Source organism: Rhamphochromis sp. 'chilingali' (assembly GCF_963969265.1).
Source record: "Rhamphochromis sp. 'chilingali' genome assembly, chromosome: 15".
Lineage (NCBI taxonomy): Eukaryota > Metazoa > Chordata > Actinopteri > Cichliformes > Cichlidae > Rhamphochromis > Rhamphochromis sp. 'chilingali'.
In genome coordinates this window covers 4,328,123-4,350,390 of record NC_137942.1, presented here as the reverse complement: position 1 = coordinate 4,350,390, position 22,268 = coordinate 4,328,123, and the positions used below count along the sequence as shown (strand labels likewise).

Sequence of the window (22,268 nt, the reverse complement as noted above, 5' to 3'; positions counted from 1 at the left end):
TAAATGAATAGTCAGTATGCTTAACAACTGAAGTGCTTCTTTAACAGCAGTAATACACTCAGTGAGGACTTCATTAGGAACGCTGTACTAATACTAATGCACTGAACCTCTCTTGGCTGTCAAAACAACCTAATTTCTTGGTCTGGACAAGATGTGGGAAATGTTTATTTGAGATTCACATTATTTCTGCAGGTTTGTTAGCTGCACTGTTATGATGTGAATCCAGCACATCCCAAAGGGACTTTTGTAATTGGTTTCAGAGCTGGTGACCAGGAAAGAGACAATTCTGTGTATTTTGATACTGGAAATAGCCACTGAAAGATGGCAAACTGTGGCCGTAAATGGACTCAAATCGTCAATAACAACACTGAAAACAACATTCAGTGTGCTATGGAAACTTTCCACACCATTACACCACCAGCAGCAGACTTTACACAGCACAGGTTGTATGCCAACCTGCAGGCATAAAAAAGTAATCATTTCCTTTTCATCGCCGGTAGTTGCACTTCCTCCCTTTGTTTCCGTTTAAGCAAATTTTTTACTCAGCATATACGCTGAAATCTAGTGTATGTACTTCCAAGTTCTTGACAGATTGTCTCCTGTACTCTGAATTCTCTTCTGCATTGCAGCACCTTTTCACAAATTTTGGCTGTCTTCTGTTTGGGCTTTTTTTGTTTTGTTACTTTTTTAGTCTTTTGTTTCATATAAAAAAATTCCATATAAAAGCCACCATTCGGTTGTTAAGGGATGACATATAAACCCTGCTTCCGGGTCCAAATTACACTATGTTTATTAAGGCTGTTGTCATTTTAACGTGTTTTAATATTTTGTATTTTGTTCTATTCAATCTGAACAAGCCCTTAAAAACAGTCAGTGATCACTGTTGGCCTCTCTCAGTTTTTATTACTGCCATTCATCTGCAGCACATTTTAAAGCTTTGTTTTTAAAACACAGTTTGCCAGACACCAAATATTTGAACAGGTCAGAAAAGCATCACTCTGAGGCTAACAAAGACTTGAATGAGTACATGAAGCTGAAGATCAGGAGGTTTTTATAATGAGTAATCCAAATCATGCAGCAATATATAAATGACTAACCTCGTATTTTGGATGGATTATCTCAGATGCTGTCCTGATGAAGTTTGGTCTGTTTTCACCATGTTTTTCCTTTCGTGTGATTGCATTCGTCGCTACCCATCTGGGGCTCTCATATTTAATTGATTGGAAAAAAAATAAATGAATCCTCCAGCTTCACTCTGCAAAAGTGTTTTTAATATCCTAACCATAGCTCTTTAGCTAGCCAACACGCAGCGTACCATTATATGCCAGCTGGCCCAACTTCAGTAACCCTACAAACGTCCTTGCTGCTTAATTTTCCTTCTTCATTTTATCCAAAGTGATAGCAGAGCTGTATATTTTAGGCTTTCAGAAATCCCTTATAGTATATCATATTTAGATGGGAACTGGAAGCTAACTAAATGCTAACTTCTGTTCATGGACTCCTGGATGTTAAACTTTATTGATACACCTGGTAGAGCAGCCACACTGATCATTTTATTACAAATGAAGGAATTTAGACAGTTTTAAACTCTCAATGACGGCTAATGATGTCAGACTTAAGAGGCAGATGAAAAAGATAATATGAATGTCGCCATCATGACATCATCCATTGGTGTTTGAAGCCCCGAGGATTTTTGCCATCATCATCTTTGTGTTGAAACTTGATGTGAGGAGAGAGGGGTTGATCTGACTGTGAAAGCCAATGAGCATAATCTAAATGATCCTCATTTTTGAAACTTAGAATGACCAACATTTATAAAATTGACTCCTTTTTCTCAGTATGCCTCGAAATTTAATGTCTGTGGGGTTTAACATTTGGCAGCAGCCTCAAGTGGCTATTAGAGGAACTGCAGCTTTGGGTCAGTCCCATTACAGGCTGTGCATTCATGCTGCTAATACCAAACTTTAACACTAGAAGGTGAGCCTGTGCCCACTGCAGGCTCACATTTGTTTTTTCTGTTTTTCTCTGAAGGAAGGGGGCTGAACACCTCTGAACTCTGGCATCAGCAAAGAGTGTCCATCCAAACAACTGCTGCTCATCCATCTTTCTGACCGAACTCTCGCAAACCAGCCTATCTGCTGCCAGCAGTCCTGCCAGAATCATGTTAACTGAAGGAAGGTTTTATGTTGTGCCCTGCCAAATGACTGGCTGACTACTGGTCCTGATAAAGTGCTTTGTGAGGGAATATTCTGTTGACAGCAAATGTGGCTCTAAAAACTGGATAGTTTGTCTTTTCAATCAAGAGTTTATTGTGGAGGAAAACAAAGAGGAACTATGAAGAGTCCCAGTAAGTGATTCACAGAGCAAAAGGTTATAAAAAGACAATGATCCTGACTCACGAGGTCTAAGATATATCTGATTTATTGCACAGAAAAATCCACCTCCGCACACTCGATGACTTGTTTTTGTCTATTTGCAGATTTTGCCATTTGTTCCACATTAAAGTTGACCTATGGGCCTCAATTGCATCTGGACTCCTGGAATAAAGTTGCTTCTCATGAGTCACAGCTTAAATTAATTCACATGAATCTTATGCTGGACCTTAGTGCTGCCCCTCAGTTCATCCTCTCCCTTCAATAAGACCTTTTAGAAATGGACTGTGTTTTACCATCATCATCTTGGTGTTTGGTGACTAAGAATCTTTTGGCACTGAGTCTTTATTGACTCTAATGAGGACCTTAATTTAGGAAATGTGTTAAATAAGACATAAACTGGTAAGAACGTGTTTATTGAGGTCATGGAGCGAAGGAGCTGGAGGTCTGATGACATACTGTATACTTCTGTAGTGTATGACTATGTCGACATCGTTTTTAAGCCTTTTCACTGTATTTTTCCTACAAGTCAGGGAGCTGCACTGAGGTGCTTGGTTTCTGGTTATGACAGAAGCATCTCTTTCGTAATGACAGTAGAGTGGAAAAGTGGAAAAAGTGACACATATTGTTAAAATTACATTTATTTGACCTCAGCTATCTTCTGCTCATGAATCATTGCATGCAAAAGTTCTCAGAAAGTACTTATTTACACTTAAAAAGGGGGAAAATGTTATCATTTATTATTCAGCAGTTTTACAGCCTAGAGCTTCTTGGTTAAATCAGACTGCAGGTGGCCCAGGAACTATAATACGTTTGACACCCCACAACAGTATGTCCGATCCAGGAGGAGAAGCGCAGTGTTTAAAGCAGTCTAAAGCATGAAGGTCATCTTTATTAGTGTTAGTGTGGAGTTTTATTGATAACATCTTTTTATAATTATTTCCCAGGGTCACCCAATTTCTCCTTGTCTGTCTTTGTTTCCTTGTTTCTTTGGTTTAGTTCCCTTGTTTCTTCTCAGTTATTTTGGTAACTTCCCCCTTTCTCAGTTTACTCAGTTTGCAGATTCTTGTAGATCTGTCCTTCCTCTTCTCATGTCTTAATCTCACTCCTCTAATAAAAAAGAATCCTCAGAGAAACAGTTGACGTCCTGAAACAAAATTACTGAAACATTAACTTTTTAGACCTTCCCGTCAGCGGTTGAATGAAAAATTCAACTTATTTACTGTATATCCTCCAAAAGTATTACTTTTCATAATGAAATAGATTAATTAAATTTACTGTGTAGCATATCTTCTGCCTCGTAATATCTTTATCACTGTTTTTTATTTATCCGAAGTGTCCACAGAGCTCCACTGTTGTCCAACAGCTTGAAGACTGTGTAAAATTGTCCTTTATTACCACAGCCATACACTCCATACACCGTATGGTTGAAGGAAATAAAAGAAGCAACATATCAGCTGCTTAAAGTGCCTGTCTCTTTCTGCTTCCTCCTTTTTCTGCTGAATCAGAATTTCTTTTTTGAAGAACTGAACATTTATAAACTTTTTAGGACTTATGTCAGTCTTTCTTTAAAAATAGAAAACTTGTTGCTGTCGAGGCTGAAGGAGTCCAAAAGTACTGACACACTGAAATATAGCAACAATCTCTGGTGTTTAGAAACGTGACATCCCACTAGGTGGGGCCTCATATTTAAAAATGAAAGAAGTCTGCTCTTTTCAAGTGTTGCCTTCATGCAGATGAAAACGTAGCTGATGCTTCATCTCACTGCTGTGATGTGGCGGCAGAGGAAAGTACATTTTCTCTCCCTCTCCTGTAAAAACATTTTCCCTTTTAGGTTCCTGTGACGCAAATATTTTGCACGTGTAGCACCTTATTAGGCATGAAATTAAAATAAATTAACCTTTTTTAAAGGTTTTTGGGGCATTACCAGAAAGGCTCATAGTCAAACAACGTCGGGTTATGGGTTCAGTACAGGTTACCATGGAGATCTAACAAGGTTAGACAGCGTGTTTCACATACGTGGATACCCATTATGCTCACTTTGCAGTACCTCCCTGTGTGTTTTCTCTCCCTGAACAACTTTCCTGACACAGACCTCTTTGATGTAACATCACACCATTTCACTTCACATTGTGCTGAAAATTTCTGATTGTCATTAACAGTTTTTTTTTTTTAAATATCAGTCTTAGATTTTGCATCTTTAACTGCTACAATTTCCAGATACGGTGGGCAGTGGTTAGCACTGCTGCCTAAGAAGGTTCCTGTTTTGAGTCCTGGCTTTGGCCCTTTTTCATGTTCTTCTCATGTCTGCGTGCGTTCTCTCCACTTAACGGATGGGTAATCCTCTTACTTACTTTATATTTTTCTTGAACATAAAGGGTTTGGAAAAACTGAGCAAGTCCTTGCACTGGTGGAGTGGTGCATTGATAACAACTTGGAACAGAATGTCAACTAAACCAAAGAGATCATCGTTGAAATCCGAAGCCAGCATAGCTGCACACTACATGTTGTCAACAACACCACAGTGGAGGCTGTCGTACAGATAACACATATCCTGTCCTTGTCACAGCAGCATCTGCTCTTTTTGTGCTGATAGAGAAGAAATGACCTACCCTGTGCATATCTGTGATGTCGGGACGGTTAACTGGAAGTCCCTGCAGCGCGTGGTGACGACAGTGATGATCATTGGGTCTTCTCTTTCCACAGGATCTGCAGCGAATCACTAAACATGCCCCCAAACCACCAGCGCTACAAATGACTGGACTGCTCCATGTAGTCAAAACGAAGCTTTACAACAGAGAAATCTAACGTGCAATAGTTATTCTTATACTTTTATGTATATGTGCATTCATCTTCTTCTGCTTATCCAATTAAGGGTGGAGGCTGGAGCCTGTCTTAGCACGAGAGGCAGCGTACACCCTCACCAGTCTGTCACAGGGCTAACACAAAGAAACAGGCAACCATTTACACTCATATTCAAACTTACAGCCAACTGAGACTCTCCAATTAGCCCACATGTAACCTCAGTAAGTGCATGTCTGCATGACTCAAACCCAAAACCATCTTACTGTGAGGCTACAGTACGTTATATGTTATGTGTGTGTGTGTGTGTATATATAACCACTTTGCATATACATATAACAGTATAATACACAGAACCTTTGTTGCACTATTATGAACCAGGCAACATATTTTCATTCACATTTACACTGTCTGGCGTTGCTAGTGGCGTGTTGTGCTATTGGTGCACTTCATAACTCATGTGAAGGCTTTAAAGCTTTTCCAGGACACTCGCGCACATCCAAATGAAAACAGAAAAAAACCCTCATGATTAGGACACATTAGTAACGTCCATGTTGCAGCTGGCTTTCATTTTTTTATTTCTAACACAGTGTGCTTCTGTGAAGGCCATTTCATTTTTCATTTTTTCTTTCTTTTTTGTTAACTTTAGTTGTAAAAGTGTTGCAGTGCAGAATACATATTTACAATATCCTCTGTATGAAGTGTGGGTGTTTTAAGCGAAAGCTTCAGCCTACATCGTTCCTGTCAGCAATTTGAGTTCCTCAGATTTAAGTCATTTATGCGTTTTTATCAGCATTCCTCAGTCATTTTTGAATAAACAAATATTTTAATAGCTTAAGCATTAGCTGCTGATCCAATATTCATAAACTGGAGTGCTTCTGTGAAAGCAGTGCATTTGAATGTCTTCTCCACCACCTCAGAAAAATCGCCGTTGTTTTAAATTAAAAATGCCTGATTTCATCCTGTTGATGTTATGACATTACCTTTAGTGGTCACAGCTGCAGTGTTTGTGTAATAACGTGTAATAGCGATAAGGTCATGAATGAGCTGTCTGTTGCTCAATGGGCATTTTACCATGTTTCACATCATCAGACGAGTTGTAAGCGGTGCTGTTGGCTGAGCTCTGGAGCGCCTCCAGTGTCGCTGCTGTGTCTCCGAATGGCAGCGCCGGCCCTCTTTTCACTCTGACTGAGTTTGTTTCCTGTGCAGCCGTCAGTCGCTCTGCACCATCAACAACATGGCCATACGCAGAAAAGACAGCTTCCTCTGGGGAAAAGGTATGCCTATTAATCTTTTACTTTCAATCGTTGTCATAAGCTGCCGCTTCTTTAAAACTAAAAGTGGTTTTGATGATGTTTGTGTTGACTATTTGTGTGGTTTAGTTTAGAACTCAAACTGCTTACAACTGCTGCTTTGAATATCATGCTATTTTCATATTACTTTCGATGCACAATAATGTCTTTGCCTAGGAAGGAAACTGAACTTTTTTACAATGTTATAAAAAAAATTACTTGGACTTAAATTCTGCTTTAGTGGCTGCACTGCACTCAAAGTAACCCTTCTTGTTCAAAAGAGGAAGAAAAGCAGCTATTTTAAGCGTGTTGATTGACCACTTCTTTAACCTGTGAAGGGTGAAGGTGTGATATATGAATGTGTGTGAAAATGAGCGCGGGGGGGGGGGTTGTCAAGACAGTCCACAGAGTTGCATGGCTAATTAATGCATTATCAAGTGTATTTATCCCCATCCTGAAGTGTAACTGATGCTTTCTGTCACCCAACAGCTCCAATCAAACTCCCACCAGAAGCGAGGAGGCAGGGTGAGGCGCATGAGTTTGAGCTGCTGGATGACATTCAGGTACTGCGGTGAATATTTTCCTCTAAGGTCTTTCATTAAAATGCCTCGTTATTCTGCTGTATGCACCCACTCCTAGCAGCCTCGGCAGAGTTTTTCACAGCGCACAAAAGGCCATTCGTACATAACATTTAATTGAGATATGAAGGATTTGAAGGCTGCTTTATAATAGCCGACAAACTGACCATGAATCATTGAGTCTGCGAGTATCTGTGATGTAACACCAAACCTTGGTCTTTCTCTAACGTCACTGCCTTCTTTCTTGCAGAAACTCAGATTGGAGATCAATCACGTCATGCCTAAAATCCACAGCCCTGAACTGAAGGAGCAGAAGTGAGTATGAGGACAAGCATTCTTATAGCAGCTATTCTCTGAGTCAGCATGGCTTCTTCCTCTTGTTTAAGCGACACTTTGATTCAGCTTAGTCTCCTACACCACACGTAATGCTCAGTCGCACAGCCACCTTTACTCAGATTTGCATTTGACCAAGTCAGAAGCAGGGGCATTTCAGTGTGATGATGCACTGCACAAGCCTGATAAACAAATCGGATTAACTGTTTTAGGTTGTTAGTGTTAGGTTTACCACCAATTAGACCAGGATGCCACTTTTCAGACCAACCATTCCCATATTTAGAATCCCAAAGCCCACTATGTAATCTGTAAATATTCTGTGGCCCAAACATTTAGTTGCATCTCTAAGTGATACTTTTGTCACATCAGGGAAACCCTTTGCTTTTAACTAAGAATATAACCACAATACAACTAGCTGGCAACCAGCTGACAACCATTAGTTTTTCAATCTCACACAAGGATTTTCCATTGGAAAACTGCTCTCAGCTCCTTTTCTCCCAGGGAATATTTTCCTGATGAGCTCATTAGTTGATAATTTCAGGTCATCTTGTATTTATTTGTGATTGATGAGTTATTAGCCAAAAAAAAGCACAGTTTTATCATCAGATTCAGCTCTTGTTTTAGCTAGCTAGTAGTTCAAGAAACCCAAAAGCTCAAATTGCGACTTCATAAAGAGATTTCGCAAACTGTTGGCTGGTGTAGCTACGTCCATCGTTTACACGATATAAAATGGTTTCATTTTTATTTTTGCTTTTTGTTGGAAATATTTAATTAGAATTTTTTTACAGTGATTAAAACAACCTTTCCCGACTCATATGCAGTACCTAAACCACCCTACAGGGGGCTGTGGTCCACACATTGGGACTCACTAATAATACTGGACCAAAATGAACGTGTATATGCCTTTAATATCACAGACGGAGAGGTATTTTATAACCTATATGCTGGTGGTGGCCTTGAGCAGTCAGGAGGGGCAGGGGCCCTCTGTTTAATTTGCTTGTCAAGCCTTTTCACTTGACACTTGCAATCACTTTCTCCATAAATAGTTCCACAAAGAGCAATTTTTACTGCTTTCCTTTTAAAACAAATCCACACAGTTTAATTCAGGTACTTCACATCTGTGCTACCCTTTATTTTAACCTTTTACCCATTATTTTGCTAAATGTTTCAAAAGTTTTTAGTCATCTTTGGAGGCTGGTAATTAGAGACAATGTGTTTTGGAGGAGACACTGTGATCCGGCACGAACTGAAGCACCAGCTGTAATAAAACAAAGTTAATGAGCACGCTTACAGTCACAGAAATTTGGAGAGAAAAATGTCTTTTGACACTATGGGGAGTCCTTATTTGGAGTTTCTGCTTTTTGCTGTTGCACTTATGAGGCGATAATAGTCTAGTGTGACACTACATTTACACATAGCTGCATTACTGGCATCGCAACCTCAGTTTCTGAGTACTGCTGCACGCACGCCACAAAAACACCGACCACTTATCACAAAGCGCTCGTTATCGGAAAGTAGTTTGGAGTGTGATAAATGAATTCACAGAAAAAATTATTTATTTTAACTTGAACATTGATCAGTCACAAAGTTAACTTTTCATTGTCTTTTATACCAATATATGTATTATTTATGTTTAGTAAATCAAAAACTGCTGAAGTAAAGGAAACCAAACATTAATCCAGCAATCTGCTCCTCATATTCAACACGAAAAAACAGACAAACACAGCTCTCAGTTCAAAATAAACAACAAAATGAGCTACAAAACTTTATGATTTATAACATTACAATATTTTTTGTCTTCTGTTGCAGTAAAAATGTTGCGAGGAACAGGAAATTCCTACGTGGGAAAAAGAAATTTAACATGGACTCCAAAAAAGTGAGTTGATATCATATTTGTGTGTACACATTTTCATACATTAAGGAAAGATTTTTAATTTAATCTACAAAGTAAGACAATCCTTTGTAAGACTTTTTTAAAAACTCCATATCTTCCAGTGACAGTGACAGGAGCAAACAAAGAAGCTAGGTGTTGCTATAGATGGATTTATGTAGTCGCCTGTAGTTTATATGGGAGATACCAGTCTGAAGCACGCACTAACTACTCACTGAGCAGAAATAAAACTTGAAAAAGTGTGACACGAGTGCGACACGAGCTGAAAATAAACATCTGTGAACATTTAATTAGCAATCCACTAGTCAGACCAAACCAGTTGCAAGGAGGTTTTCACCAACTAACCCTTAACATCACATGGTCAGTGGTCACATGACTGCAAAAAACATCAGAGCAAGAAAGTCTGTTTAGGGTGGAGGTCCAGACAGATGGATGGGTCAACCAAACATCGGTATATGCTATATTTCTGTTTTAAGTCATCCTCAGTGTTTCTTTTACAAACTAAATTGTAGTAAAAGGGTGTCAGTGCTGTTTCTGTTAAAGTAGCCTCAGATATTGATGTCACTTTTATCATGATGTCATGTAAGAATTATAATGAAGGTCCTGCAACTGTAACCAAGTAGTTATTTTAACCTTTGACTCCAATAACTTTACATTAAAACGCCTAATTTATGTCTTAAAATAAAGACAAGTACCAAGGGTATATGAAGGGGAAGCTATCCACACGGACAAACAATCATTTTTCTTGAAAAGGTCAGTATTTTAACACGAGAGTCTGTGGGGACTGATTTGAAGCCACCTTCAAGTGGCCATTAGAGGAACTAAAGGCACATCTTGGGCTTCATGTACAGGTTTGTCTTTGTGCCTAAGCCTTGACTAGGTTTGTTAACATAATAGTTTCTATTTTTCAGCATTTTTAAACTTTAATCTTTAGCAGCATATCAGTGCCTCATCCAGTAACCCAACCATTGTGGGTGGCACAAGCATTATCCAGTAGGATAAGGGGAGGAGCCAACACCTGTAGGGTCACTGCTCATAAGCTGTATACCTGTAGATTATACATAAATGGTGCTATTTCTTAGTGCATACTTTTATATTTACTTCTGACATGCACAGTGTTGTTTATTTCAAGAGATTAAAGGAAACTTTGTTAGTCACAGTAAAAGTTTTAATTCTACTTTCACTCACTTCAACATCTCTGTATCAGAAGGTCAACAGCAACACGGTGACAGATATCTCCACACACAGCGGATGTCGAGTTGAGAGATGTGTATGTGATGCTCAGAAGTGCAACCAGTGCACAGGCACAGACGCACAACACGAGCAAAAGCGAGAAAAACCACATCCTGTTCCCTGAAGTGGGGCAGAGACGCCACTTCACCACTGCGACCTCCATCTTTTTCTTTTTCTTTTTTTTTGCTTCCTTCCTTTCTGGGTCTTCAGCTCAAAGCTGAGTGTCTGCAGGCCTGAGTGCAGAGCGGGCTCAGGCCTGCAGACAAGTGGGTGGATAACACGCTTATAGTCTTCTTGGGGTTAAGGGTGCTAAGTGGAATTGATTTGGTTAGCAGGAGTATGCACTCAGAATTAAGAGTCATATTTTGAAGAACTGTCTCTAAGTACCTTTTTGAGATGCAGCAATAACAACATGCGGTATTCATTCAACCCTTCACATCTTGTGTGCTGGTGCTTGGTGGCGACCGTGACTTAAAAGGAGAAGAAGAAAACTTTTTTAAAGTGTGATACGACTAGGTTAGAATTAGCAGCACTGACAAGAAGAACTAAAAGCTGTGGCCAAAACTTAACACGAAGCTTCCTGTCGCTTAATTTGCCTTCTCGATGAAAACACACCACAGACATTTAATTCACTGATTAAAAATTTGTCCTCCTAGTTTTCAAATTCATTTCTTACATGTCTGACTTTCCATTTCCCCCCTTGCTTCAGGGTGTCCAGTACCTGGTTGAAAATGGCCTTCTCGAATGGCGGGCAGAGTCTGTGGCAGAGTTTCTTTACAAAGAGGAGGGGCTCAATAAGACCGCCATAGGAAACTTCTTGGGAGAAAGGTGGAGTATTAGTATAAGTTTCCCTGCTCCTTCTTTAAAGTTGTGAGATTTAACTAAAAAAACATTAACGTGTGTGCTGAACTTACTAAGCAATTTAATGAGAAACTGCAGCAGGTTACTTTAGACCAATTTATGTAGGTACGTTAAAAAGCCACCAAGATTCACTTTTCACCAGTTTTCCACCCACATACATGATTGGTTTCAGTTTGCACACTAAACATAAAACCATATATCCACCTCTCACAATGGAGTGTTTTTTTGTTTGGGTTTTTTTGTGGGCTGTAGTGTTAGGGGGTTGGAGGGTATCATCAGGGGGGGGGGGGGAGCTGTTTTGATGGTTTCAATGTTCCATTAAATATTTTCCAGTGATGTGTGAAAACATTTGTTTGCCCAAAATTTGACATTTTTGTATTGTAGTGCACTCTGTAGACAGACAACCTTTTTCCAAAGGTTGGAACCATTTGTCAAAAACTCCTCTTTAAGATTTTACATAACAAGAGATGGTCCTTTGCATATCTTAAAATGAAATAAATACAACCTCAGATGAACAACAGCATGAGACACATTGCACAGTGTCATTGTTTATTTAACAAATACTGAACCAAAATGCAGAAGCAACGTCTGAAAAACTGAAAAAGTGCACAGCATGATTCAGTATTTTGTAAAACCAATTGTTTATCAGATCACTTTCTGTATGAATTTATCGTTCTCTCACATCAGCGTGAGAGAAACGCAGCCCACTCTTCTTTACACAGTTGTTTCAATTCATTGAAATTCGCAGCATTCGTTTACGCAAAGCTCCTTTAAAGTCTCACCACAGCATTTCAGCCAGGTTGAGCTGTGGGCTTTTGCTGGGCCATTGCGACACCTTGATTCTTTTGTTTTTCAGCCATTCTGTCCTGATTTGCTGCTGTGTTTGGTATCATTGTCCTGTTGACCCAGTTTGGGACGAAGCTTAGACGAGGGACTAATAATAGAATAATTTGGTTTACAGAGGATACATTTAAAGACTGCAAGGTCCCCAAATCATCACCCCTCCTCTACTGTGCCGACAGTTGCTATTAGGTGTTTGTGCTAATATGCTAATAATGTGCATTATTCAGTCATGTCTTGTGGTTTATTCCAATCCAACTTTGCAAATCTAAATGACGCTGCCACGTCCTTTTTACAGAGAAGATGCTTTTTCCAGGCACCCCTTCCAAACAAGCCATACTTGTCATGAACTTTAACCTTTAACCTGCCTTTTTGTATTTCTTTGATCATTGTACCTGACCTTACAAGATGTTCCCTGATAGGAGGATTGTAGCATTGTAGGAACACAAACCTGAATGCTCCAGACTAGCATACTGCTTTTATAGTTTATTATCAGCTTATCAAGTGTAATTCATTAGAAATGCCTGGAAAAGGTGTACTTAGTTTGAAAATGTTCTTATTCACATGACTTCGTGACTTTCATGTATGTTGTGAAACCAGTGTGCTCTGACGGTAAATGTGTATTCTATATTTGAGCCTCATTTTGAGGGTTGTGGTTTTCATTATTCAATTATCTTTCATTGTTTTGGTTGTCACACAGGGAGGAAATGCACCTGAAGATACTGAAAGCGTTTGTTGGTCTGCATGAGTTCTCAGACCTGAATCTGGTGCAAGCACTGAGGTTTGTGAAAGGAAGCTTGGAGTGTTGCAGCAGTTTTACCTTTAGTCTTGCTTTCGTCCTTATTATGAAACCCTCCTCCTTCTTACCAGCCCGTGTGTGTTGTTTTTCTTTTTCTTCCACCTTTGCAGGCAGTTTCTGTGGAGCTTTCGTCTCCCAGGAGAAGCTCAAAAGATTGACAGGATGATGGAGGCGTTTGCAGCTCGCTACTGTGGCTGTAACCCCGGGGTCTTCCAATCCACAGGTACAAGCACAAAGAGGCTGATTCATTTTCCCACACACTCCAATTAAAACACACATTTTTGCTTCTGTAATTACAAAATTCTATACAAGACTCATCACCTGCTAAGAAAAATCTGCTTTTCTTTCTGAAAAATAAACCCAAAGCCAGAGAAACATCTCAGGCCTCCCTGATTAAAGTTAACAGATTATCCAATAAAACTTTTTTTGGCCTAAGCAGCTGTCAGCTGCGTACACTCAAGAAGGTGATGAAGAAAGCTAAACTGTGGTTTTCTGTTACAGACACCTGCTACATCCTCTCTTTCGCCATCATCATGCTCAACACAAGTCTCCACAACCCCAACGTGAAAGACAAACCCACTCTGCAGCGATTTGTTTCCATGAACAGAGGCATCAACAACGGCGAGGACCTGCCCACTGAGCTGCTCACGGTCAGCTGGCTTCATTATTTCATGGCTTTGTCAGGCCCTGCTTGTACAGTTAGGTGATAGAAAAACCAAGGCGCTGATTGGTGACAGCATTATAGTTTACTCTAATATCCTTTAAATGTATTGCAGAAGTACTGCAATGCTCCTTGGTCAGGGTGGTCAACTGACTGCAGGGCATTTCTTTCATCTCCTTACTCAGCTTACCCTTACTTCTTTAGTGACACCAATAATCTCTGATGGGTTTCCCCAGTAGTACATCATTCTTGCGCAGTGAAATGCAGTTATACCTTAAATCACCCTTCGTGTTACAGTGTTACCTCGGGGTAAAGTTTATGTTATTTTCAGCACTGACTGGAAGCAAGTTTGAACAGAAAATGTAATAGTTGCCTAAAAGTGGCTAGGCAGTAGATAATTTGAAAGTAAAGTAATGACGCAAATTAATGGTTGATATATTGGTTAAAGAGACAGACTAACTGTTTGTTAAAAGAAAAGATAGCACTTGAAATAGCTAGCTAAAATTAATAATATACTTCAGAAATCATTTAAAATTAACAGCAGCAATTTGTTTGCTAATTTTGTGTATACTAAGAAGAAACCACACTCAATTAACATACTTTAAATTATGACCAGTTGAAATGCTAAAAGTATAAATAAACTACATTTATGACAGAATAGCAGATAAAAACTTGGAACAGTTATTAGCAGTGTTATTTAGTTAATAACATGATTAAGTATCACCATCAGTTTAACTAATGTGCTAATTTAATGTTAGTTTTGGAAAAACAGCTAAAGTTAAGCTAACACTGGATTTGTTCAAGCATACTGTAATATTTAAGCAGGTAAAATGCTTGGCTAATAACATGACTAAATAAAATTAGCGACAAAATATGGCTAGTAGTTAAATGTTAGCTAACAGTTGAAGTCATTAGCTAACAGAGCAAAGCTGTTAGCTAAACGTTGCAGATTACTGGTTGAAATTAGTTACTTGAATAGTTAATTACAAATAATTAGTATATAATTTTATTAAATAGATAATAAAAGCAGTGAGTGAATGGTTGAAAAACGCAGTACATTATAGGTTGAAGAAAGCTAGTCCTTCCAGAGTACTTGAGTTTTCTTTAAATACTAAGATACTGTTCTTTTTACTTATTTAATAGACCTAACCATGTATCCCAACATGAAGTAATGTTATTTAAAAAAATCACTGTCATGTAAAAATATCTAAAAATGTTGGTATTGATCAGGCTAAAATAACCTGGTGATTTTATATGAGTTTATCTGGATGTTTAGGAATCAGGAAAAGACCCACATTTGGGGTTATTTCTTGATGGTTATCTATAGATTCAGGGATTTTTTTCGTTGTTTCATTGTCTTGTGTTTTTTTCCCTATTGATATGCTGATATACGTTAGGTTCCTTTGATGCTAATCTGTTAACCTTTAGTAAAAATGTCACATCTGTGTTTCAACATGATTTCTTGTGTACACTGCACTAAATTACGCAAATCAGAATTTTAAAAATGCTTATTCGATGTTTCTGTGCACTTTCAAATTATTTTCAGAAACTGTACACAAGCATCCGTAGTGAGCCGTTCAAAATCCCAGAGGATGATGGGAATGACCTCACACTGACGTTTTTTAATCCAGACCGCGAGGGTTGGCTCCTTAAAATAGGTGAGATGAAGAAACTAACACCACACCATAAACCCGGACTCCAAGACAGGACGTCAGAGCTTCTCTTTGCTCGTGTTTCTAATGTCTTGTTTGCTTCATTGCAGGTGGTCGAGTTAAAACCTGGAAGAGAAGGTGGTTCATTTTGACAGACAGCTGCTTGTACTACTTTGAATACACAACAGTACGTTTATTTATTTTTTCTGCCGCTACATAAGTCAGACATGATGACAATAAAACATGGCCATGTCAAACATCTTCACTCTCATCCTGCAGGATAAAGATCCAATTGGGATTATTCCTCTGGAGAACCTGTGTGTCAGGGCACTACAAGACTCAAGCAAACCGGTAGAGCATCATTCACTTTCTGCATCACATTGTATGACTGCTGAGTTTCCACACACATATTATTTGCCACCCCAGCCCTCAATGAATCATACAGCAGTTGCTAAATGAATTTCTAGCGCAAGTGCTCAAAACAGTGAGTCAGGAGGCTATCAGAAGATTATTAAAATAAACAAAAGGCATATGCACACAGTAACGGTGCTACATGTGGGTCTGCATGTGTGTTTAAACAGTTCTGCCTGGAGTTATATAATCCTAAAGGACAAAAGATCAAGGCCTGCAAGACGGAGAACAAAGGCAGAGTGGTCCAGGGTAAACACCAGTCGTATAAGCTCAGTGCAGCCAGCGCAGAGGAACGGGACGACTGGATAGATGCAATCAGGTGAGAGCAACTGATGTTGCAGAGGACACGTGGGCGGCCACGTGTGTCAGTGACTCATGTTTATCGAGGCTTAATGTGAAGCACATGATCAGGAAGAGTTCAAACAAGCAACAGTGATCAAACTTATATGACCTACATGTCATCTCAAATCTAAACCTGCAGTTTTATAATGCACTCATTGCCTGGTAACCATACAGAGCAAAGAAATCGTGTTATCTGTAGATAACCAATGGTTTAATAAAATAATAAAGTGTTAGCTAATTAATTTAAATTGCGCTGGGAGTTTTAAAGACTCTTGCGTGTTAGAATAAATATAACTAAACTTTCTACCTCACAGGCTGTTTTGTCAAAGCTACAAAGTAACAAATTGTTATTGTTTCTGACAGATATGCACAGAGTGTGCTTTTCATAGACACCTTGAACCACCAGCTATGGCAAAATTAGATGCTTAATGCAAATGGGTTTGAAACAGTGACAAAATCTGCATAGGAAGGAAAGAGTCTGTGTTTTACATCCTCTTTCAGTTTTCTGGTGACTTTAGTTCTCTGCCACCTCCAGATCCCCTGTTATATTCATATGATGCCATATATGATCCCAAGAGGCCTTTCAAGTCTGATGTCATTGTCTCAATTTAAGATTTATGTTGAGGGATGTTAGTCATGAGTGATGCTGCGTGGTTTGAATTACTCACTTTGAAAAAGTGCTGATCCCAAGCTTAATGGCCATACTGAAATCAGGCTTGGTTTCACATGGTGTGCACTATAGCCTACACCATGAGTTTAGTTAGTAAAAATACATTTCTATTATACATTTCTATAGAAATATGACAAAGTGCTCCATAAGAAAATGCAAAAAGACAAAGACAAAAGGTTGCCTAAATGAAAGGTCAAAAAGATGAGTTTAAGGTGCTTTTTCAGGCTCAGTGGGAGAGACTTCAAGAGTCTGGAGGTAACTGATGCAAAAGCTCCATTTTCTTTAATTTTCAGCCTTTGGTGCTATATAGACACCAGACCTAATGGGGCCTGCTAGGGACATATGTATGTAAAAGTTCACTGATGTTGTGATGCTTGTGCTCACCTATTCAGAGCTCTAAAAGTCTAAACCAGAGTCTTAAAGTGGACTATGAAGTTAATGGGGAGCCCATGCAACTGAATTAGCAATGGTGTGAATACTTAGAGTACTTAGATATGTAACATGAGCATCCAAAGTGATGTCTGAATCAAAAGACATCCTACTAAAGATTCAGCAAAAGTGGGAAGGGGACCTAGAGTTTTCTTTATCTTAGACACAAATCTGCCAGAGCACAAGCAAGACAACTTTTGTCCTCATTTAGTTAGAGAAAATTGTCATCCATCTGACTTTTAATAGTCTAAGCACCTACGCATAATCTGTAACTTAGAGGGAGTGACTATAACAGAAATAGTAAGGGCCCCAGAATAGAACCCTGTGGCACTCCACAGGCTAGAGAAGTGGAAGGACCTGAACTTAGAAGCAGGCACAGAAATGAAGAAAGCCACTCCAAAGCAGGCTTTTATACACCCACTTAGCATCTCAACCTGTCAAGCATAATGTCAGGTCATTATTTTAAAAGTGGGTGGGTGACATGCTTCACACAGTAGTGCTAATAATAATGTATAACAAGGATGTCAACCACATACAGCCCACTTTGATCTTAAGTGAAGTGAAACACTGTCAGTGTAAAGACATTTAAGTACACATTTAATCTCTGAGATATCTTAATACAAGATCAATAAATGTTCAATTTCAACAGCACAGCTCAGTTTTTCTACATGATAAAAATGTAAAATTACATAAAAATTTCTGGTAGCTCACTGCTCAGACTGTTCTGTTTTTATAAAATATAAAGTTTTTTGTCGATTAATGAAAAAATTCTGGTTTTTTTGTTTGTTTTTTTTAAAAAAACATGTGCCCTTTTTCATATTTTGCAAAACCGTCCAGCAGGCCAGATTTTAGTCTTTGCTGGGCTGATTTTGGCCCCCTGGACTTATGTTTGACATCCCTGTTGTTGGCTGGAAACTGCAAGACATTAAAAACACAAAAGCATTCAATGCAGGAGACGCTTGTACCCAGAAATCACTTGACAGCACTGATGCTAAAGGACTCCCAGTGTAAATTTCTCTGGCCTTGACAAAACATCAGTCCCTGTGCTTGTTAGTGGGTAGTCAGTGAGGGACGACGAGGGTATTCATTACATGAGCTACCATTTGGTTAGTTACACGGCCACAACATGGGATCATTATCAAAATGTATCACGCTAACATTTTTATTGAACATTAGAAGTAGAATAGAGGCTGGTGGGAAAGCTGTAAATATTTAGATTCAAGTGATTAAGGGTTAATGCTAAGTTAGAGTGATTACAGTCATCATCAAGATTGAATATCTGAAAATGTCCATCTCAGTGTTCTTAAGATCATGCATTAAGAAAGGCCTACAAAGAGTTCAATAAAGTCATTTTACAGTCATTCTTTAGTGATTTCCACTCACCAAGGTTCTCAAAACTGAAAAAAATGCTTAAAACTGCTACTTCTACTGTTACTCGAAGGTCTTGGTTTTCAAACTAAATCTGTTAAATATTGTTTCTCAGGGCGAGCATCACCAAGGACCCTTTCTATGACTTGGTGACACTACGCAAAAGAAAGATCATCAGCAACACTTCCTCAAAGGACTGACACAGCACCATCAGGGATCATGGATGAGTTTGACTGATGAATCATGTTTCATTTTAATGACTGCTCACGAAAGATACAACCAAAACGTCATTGCTCTGTATTTCAAAGAACTGCGCAAATTGGGATGTGATAATTGTAGTGTAAAAAGGAGAAAAGTGAACCGTGGTTTTCACATTACTTCTGCAAAATGAATGCACTGCTGCTCCGACTTCAGGGGCGACAAGTCTGACGGACAAACATCTGCTGCAAAGCTATAACAATCATGAAAGTCTAACCCAGAAGACATACAATGACCACAAAAAGACTCAAACGACTCCAGAGAGCCATAAAACAACTACAAAGAGACAGAAAACGAACTCAAAGAGACATAACAAAGACACAAAAGGAGACTTCAGGGACATAAAACGACTTTAGACACAGAAAATGACCACAAAGATTAAACAGCTTCACACAAAAAAACACAGATAGACTTGAGCAAGACATAAAATGACTAGAAAGAGACACAAAACAACTGCAAAGAGACAGAAAACAACTTCAAAAAGAAACAAAATGTTTTTGAAGTGAAACATATTGACTTCACTGAGACACAAAATGCCAACAAAGTATCAAAATATAAATTGATGCACGCCTTTTAGACATGCACACTTTTCTGTTAATATGAAAGCATCTGAACTTGTCAGCTTATTGAATAAATGTTCACTGTGGTCACTTTGTTGTGAAAGCTGAGATGGCATTTGCTCGGTCAGACCTGGTAGCATTTATGTTACAGATTCAATGCATGCATGAATAAGGTTGGAATTACATGTGCCTTTACTTCATCTTCAGTTCCTTTTTAAAAAATACTTACAAAAGACCAACGTCTGGCACCTTTTCACATCTGATGTCAATGTGTCATAAACCAGCATTTGCAGAGACTAGAGGTCTTGTAGGGTCACTGTTTTTAAGACTACAGCTAGATTCCTAAATTGGATACCTAGAGAAAAACAGGTAGTTGTCAAATCTCAGCGCAGAAACTTCATGAGTTTGGTTTAGGACCACAGCTGAATCTACTGATGAAGTGAATTCAGAGATTGAATTTGAGATTGAAAACTCGATTTCTTTTGAAAGTATCTCCCATCATGGTGTCCTTGTGCATGCAGCCACTGGCTGAGATAACAGAGAGAGCACAAGTACTGGTTTTCAATAATGTTTGCATGATTGAACTTCAATACTTGCAGGAGGAAAAAAAAACTTTTATTGGAATATAAGAAACAGAAAGATCGGCTTAACACTGGTCTGACTGAGTTTTATGACCACCTAACATCAAAGGACTGAGATAACAGAAGAACGCCACAACTTTTGAAAACTGTCAGAATTTAATTTAGACTTTAGACATTTGTGTGCAGCCAAAAATGATTATAAAAGTAAAATATCCTTTTTATTGTACACTGGAAAAAATCGGAAAACGTATTCAGGATCAGAACAGGTCTATAAACACTGTAGAGAGCCTTTCTTGATTCATTAGTTCCCAGTTTAACTTGGATTAAACCCGATGAATCCAAGGTCCACTACTGACGATGTGTCCCAAATTTTAAAATGATAAACTAGATTAGATCCCTAATCCCTAAACCTCCCTTATCAGGGACTGTAACATCTAGTCCTTTTTACTGAATCAGATTAAATCTAGAAAGGTTTCCAATGAAAACAGCATTGTCCAAACAAATGAGACTCAAGGTCAAGGTTTGACACAGTTATCGGGATCTGAATTAGGTTTGTGGCTTGCAGCTATTTATAGAAGTCTTTCTTTTGCATTAATTACAAATCTGCAGCATCAGACAGCAGCAGGATTCGTCTGTGAGCATCTAAAACGAGAGAATAAATGGAACCAAATAAAAAATGAAAGAATGCTGTCATTTTAACAGAATAATGCGAACTGAAAAGGAAACAGAACTTTTTTTGTGAACCTAAAGAAATTTTTACAAAAATTAACCACAGAAATGAAGCAACAACACAAATACAATGGCACAGATGTTTCTGTATGTGTACTTGTAAACTCTTAGTCTCCCCGTGGCTGCAGACTATTTGAAGTTACATATATTTATTTGTTCATATTAGAATATTTAAAGTAGATGATTTTACAGACCAATGTAGCAAATAAAATGTACAGGTTATTGTAAATGTGTATCAAACAGTTAAAAAGCACTCGTACTTGTTTCTTGACCCTGATGTGCTATAGTCACACTTTAGCTTGTGTAAAAATGCATTTAGCACTTTTGTAAACCTGTTCCAGCTGTTTTGTAAATGAAAATATGATTTTTTTTGTTATTGTATATTCAAATGAATTTTAAGTTATAGATCTTTGTACAGCATGTTTTAGATCATTTTTTGTATAATTTAATGACTTTATACTTGTGTGGTAATCAAACTACTTTTCATGTATTAAAGTATATCGTATATTAAAATTGTGCAGTTCTTTTTCCAGTAGATGGCGCTACTTTACCACTCCACACCCTTTCTTTTGATCAGGAAGCTCATGCTGAATTATTAACCCCAACAGTGACTCGCTGAATATGTTAACCAGATTATTACTGTGATGATTACTGTGCGAGGTACGACATCATATCATCATATGTTATCTTGTTATTTTCGCTCCTGTTATTATCAGATTAACATGATATGTGATGTGTGGAGGCTTTTCCTGTGAAGATGCAGCATGTCTGATGTTGCGATAGAGTTGTGGTTTCCTGGGAGCAAACATGCAAGAGAGAAAAAATATATATATATATATCTTCTCACAGCTTTATTCAAACCTACAGCGTATTGGCTCATTTCTTTGTGCCAAAGAAACGTGTTTCTTTATGCAACTTTGCATCATCTAACCTTTGTGTTTAATTGACTTCTCACAGAAAATAATAGCTGAAAAATTTAAACCTATCTCCCCTCAAAAGTATGTGAACCTACACAGCTCAAACTCAAAGAATGAAGTCAAAATAACTCTGTAGTTTTCTTTGTCAATTTCATGAATATTTCTCTCACAGTAGCCTGATATGGTTTATGTTTATACCACCTTATCTGCCACTCATAAAATGACACATACCAAACCCATATTAGTCAGCATAGTAAACAGTCACATGTTGACTCGTGGTTATTGCAAAATGATCACTCCAGCTAAAAGCACGCTCACTGCTCCGCTGTTTGAAGGGGGCGGACAGATGTGTCCCGATTCGGTCAGACGGTGAGATGTGTGCACTATTTGGAAACAGTTACTTTGAAGCAAACTTACTTATTTCCACTTTCAAAGTGCCATGCCTTCTACTTTAGAGTCTTGGTTTGGATTCTTATCTGTAAGAAACTCACTCAATCAAATTACAAAACGGTCTCACAGGCTGATTGGTGAGCCACAGCTGAACCCAGCATCCTTGCACAGCAGGCAGATGTTTTCACTGTTACACCCTTCACACAGTGAGTTTCACTCTCTTTCTTTCTTCAGGATGCAGGTTTACAGTCACAAAGTGCAGAAGAGCACGGCATGAAAGCAGGTTCCTGGAACCATCA

At 38.5% G+C, this 22,268-nt stretch overlaps 1 protein-coding gene across 1 annotated transcript; it reads left to right on the top strand.

Moving 5' to 3' along the window:
* The first annotated feature begins 6,410 nt into the window (after positions 1 to 6,410).
* LOC308411989 (cytohesin-3-like) lies at positions 6,411 to 21,068 on the top strand. Its single transcript, XM_080906062.1, has 13 exons — positions 6,411 to 6,451; positions 6,956 to 7,029; positions 7,295 to 7,359; positions 9,187 to 9,253; positions 11,211 to 11,329; positions 12,903 to 12,983; positions 13,112 to 13,224; positions 13,503 to 13,651; positions 15,209 to 15,320; positions 15,425 to 15,501; positions 15,594 to 15,665; positions 15,896 to 16,044; positions 18,650 to 21,068. The coding sequence occupies exons 1-13, from the start codon at positions 6,412 to 6,414 to the stop codon at positions 18,732 to 18,734; spliced, it is 1,203 nt and encodes a 400-aa protein (XP_080762188.1). The 5' UTR covers position 6,411; the 3' UTR covers positions 18,735 to 21,068.
* Positions 21,069 to 22,268: the final 1,200 nt, after the last annotated feature.

Bases quoted from the DNA above. Each gene is read 5' to 3' on its own strand.
- LOC308411989 (XM_080906062.1), top strand. From the start codon at position 6,412: ATGGCCATACGCAGAAAAGACAGCTTCCTCTGGGGAAAAG. The intron at 11,330-12,902 runs GTGGAGTATTAG...GTTGTCACACAG, and splicing joins GGAAACTTCTTGGGAGAAAG to GGAGGAAATGCACCTGAAGA. The intron at 12,984-13,111 runs GTTTGTGAAAGG...CCACCTTTGCAG, and splicing joins AATCTGGTGCAAGCACTGAG to GCAGTTTCTGTGGAGCTTTC.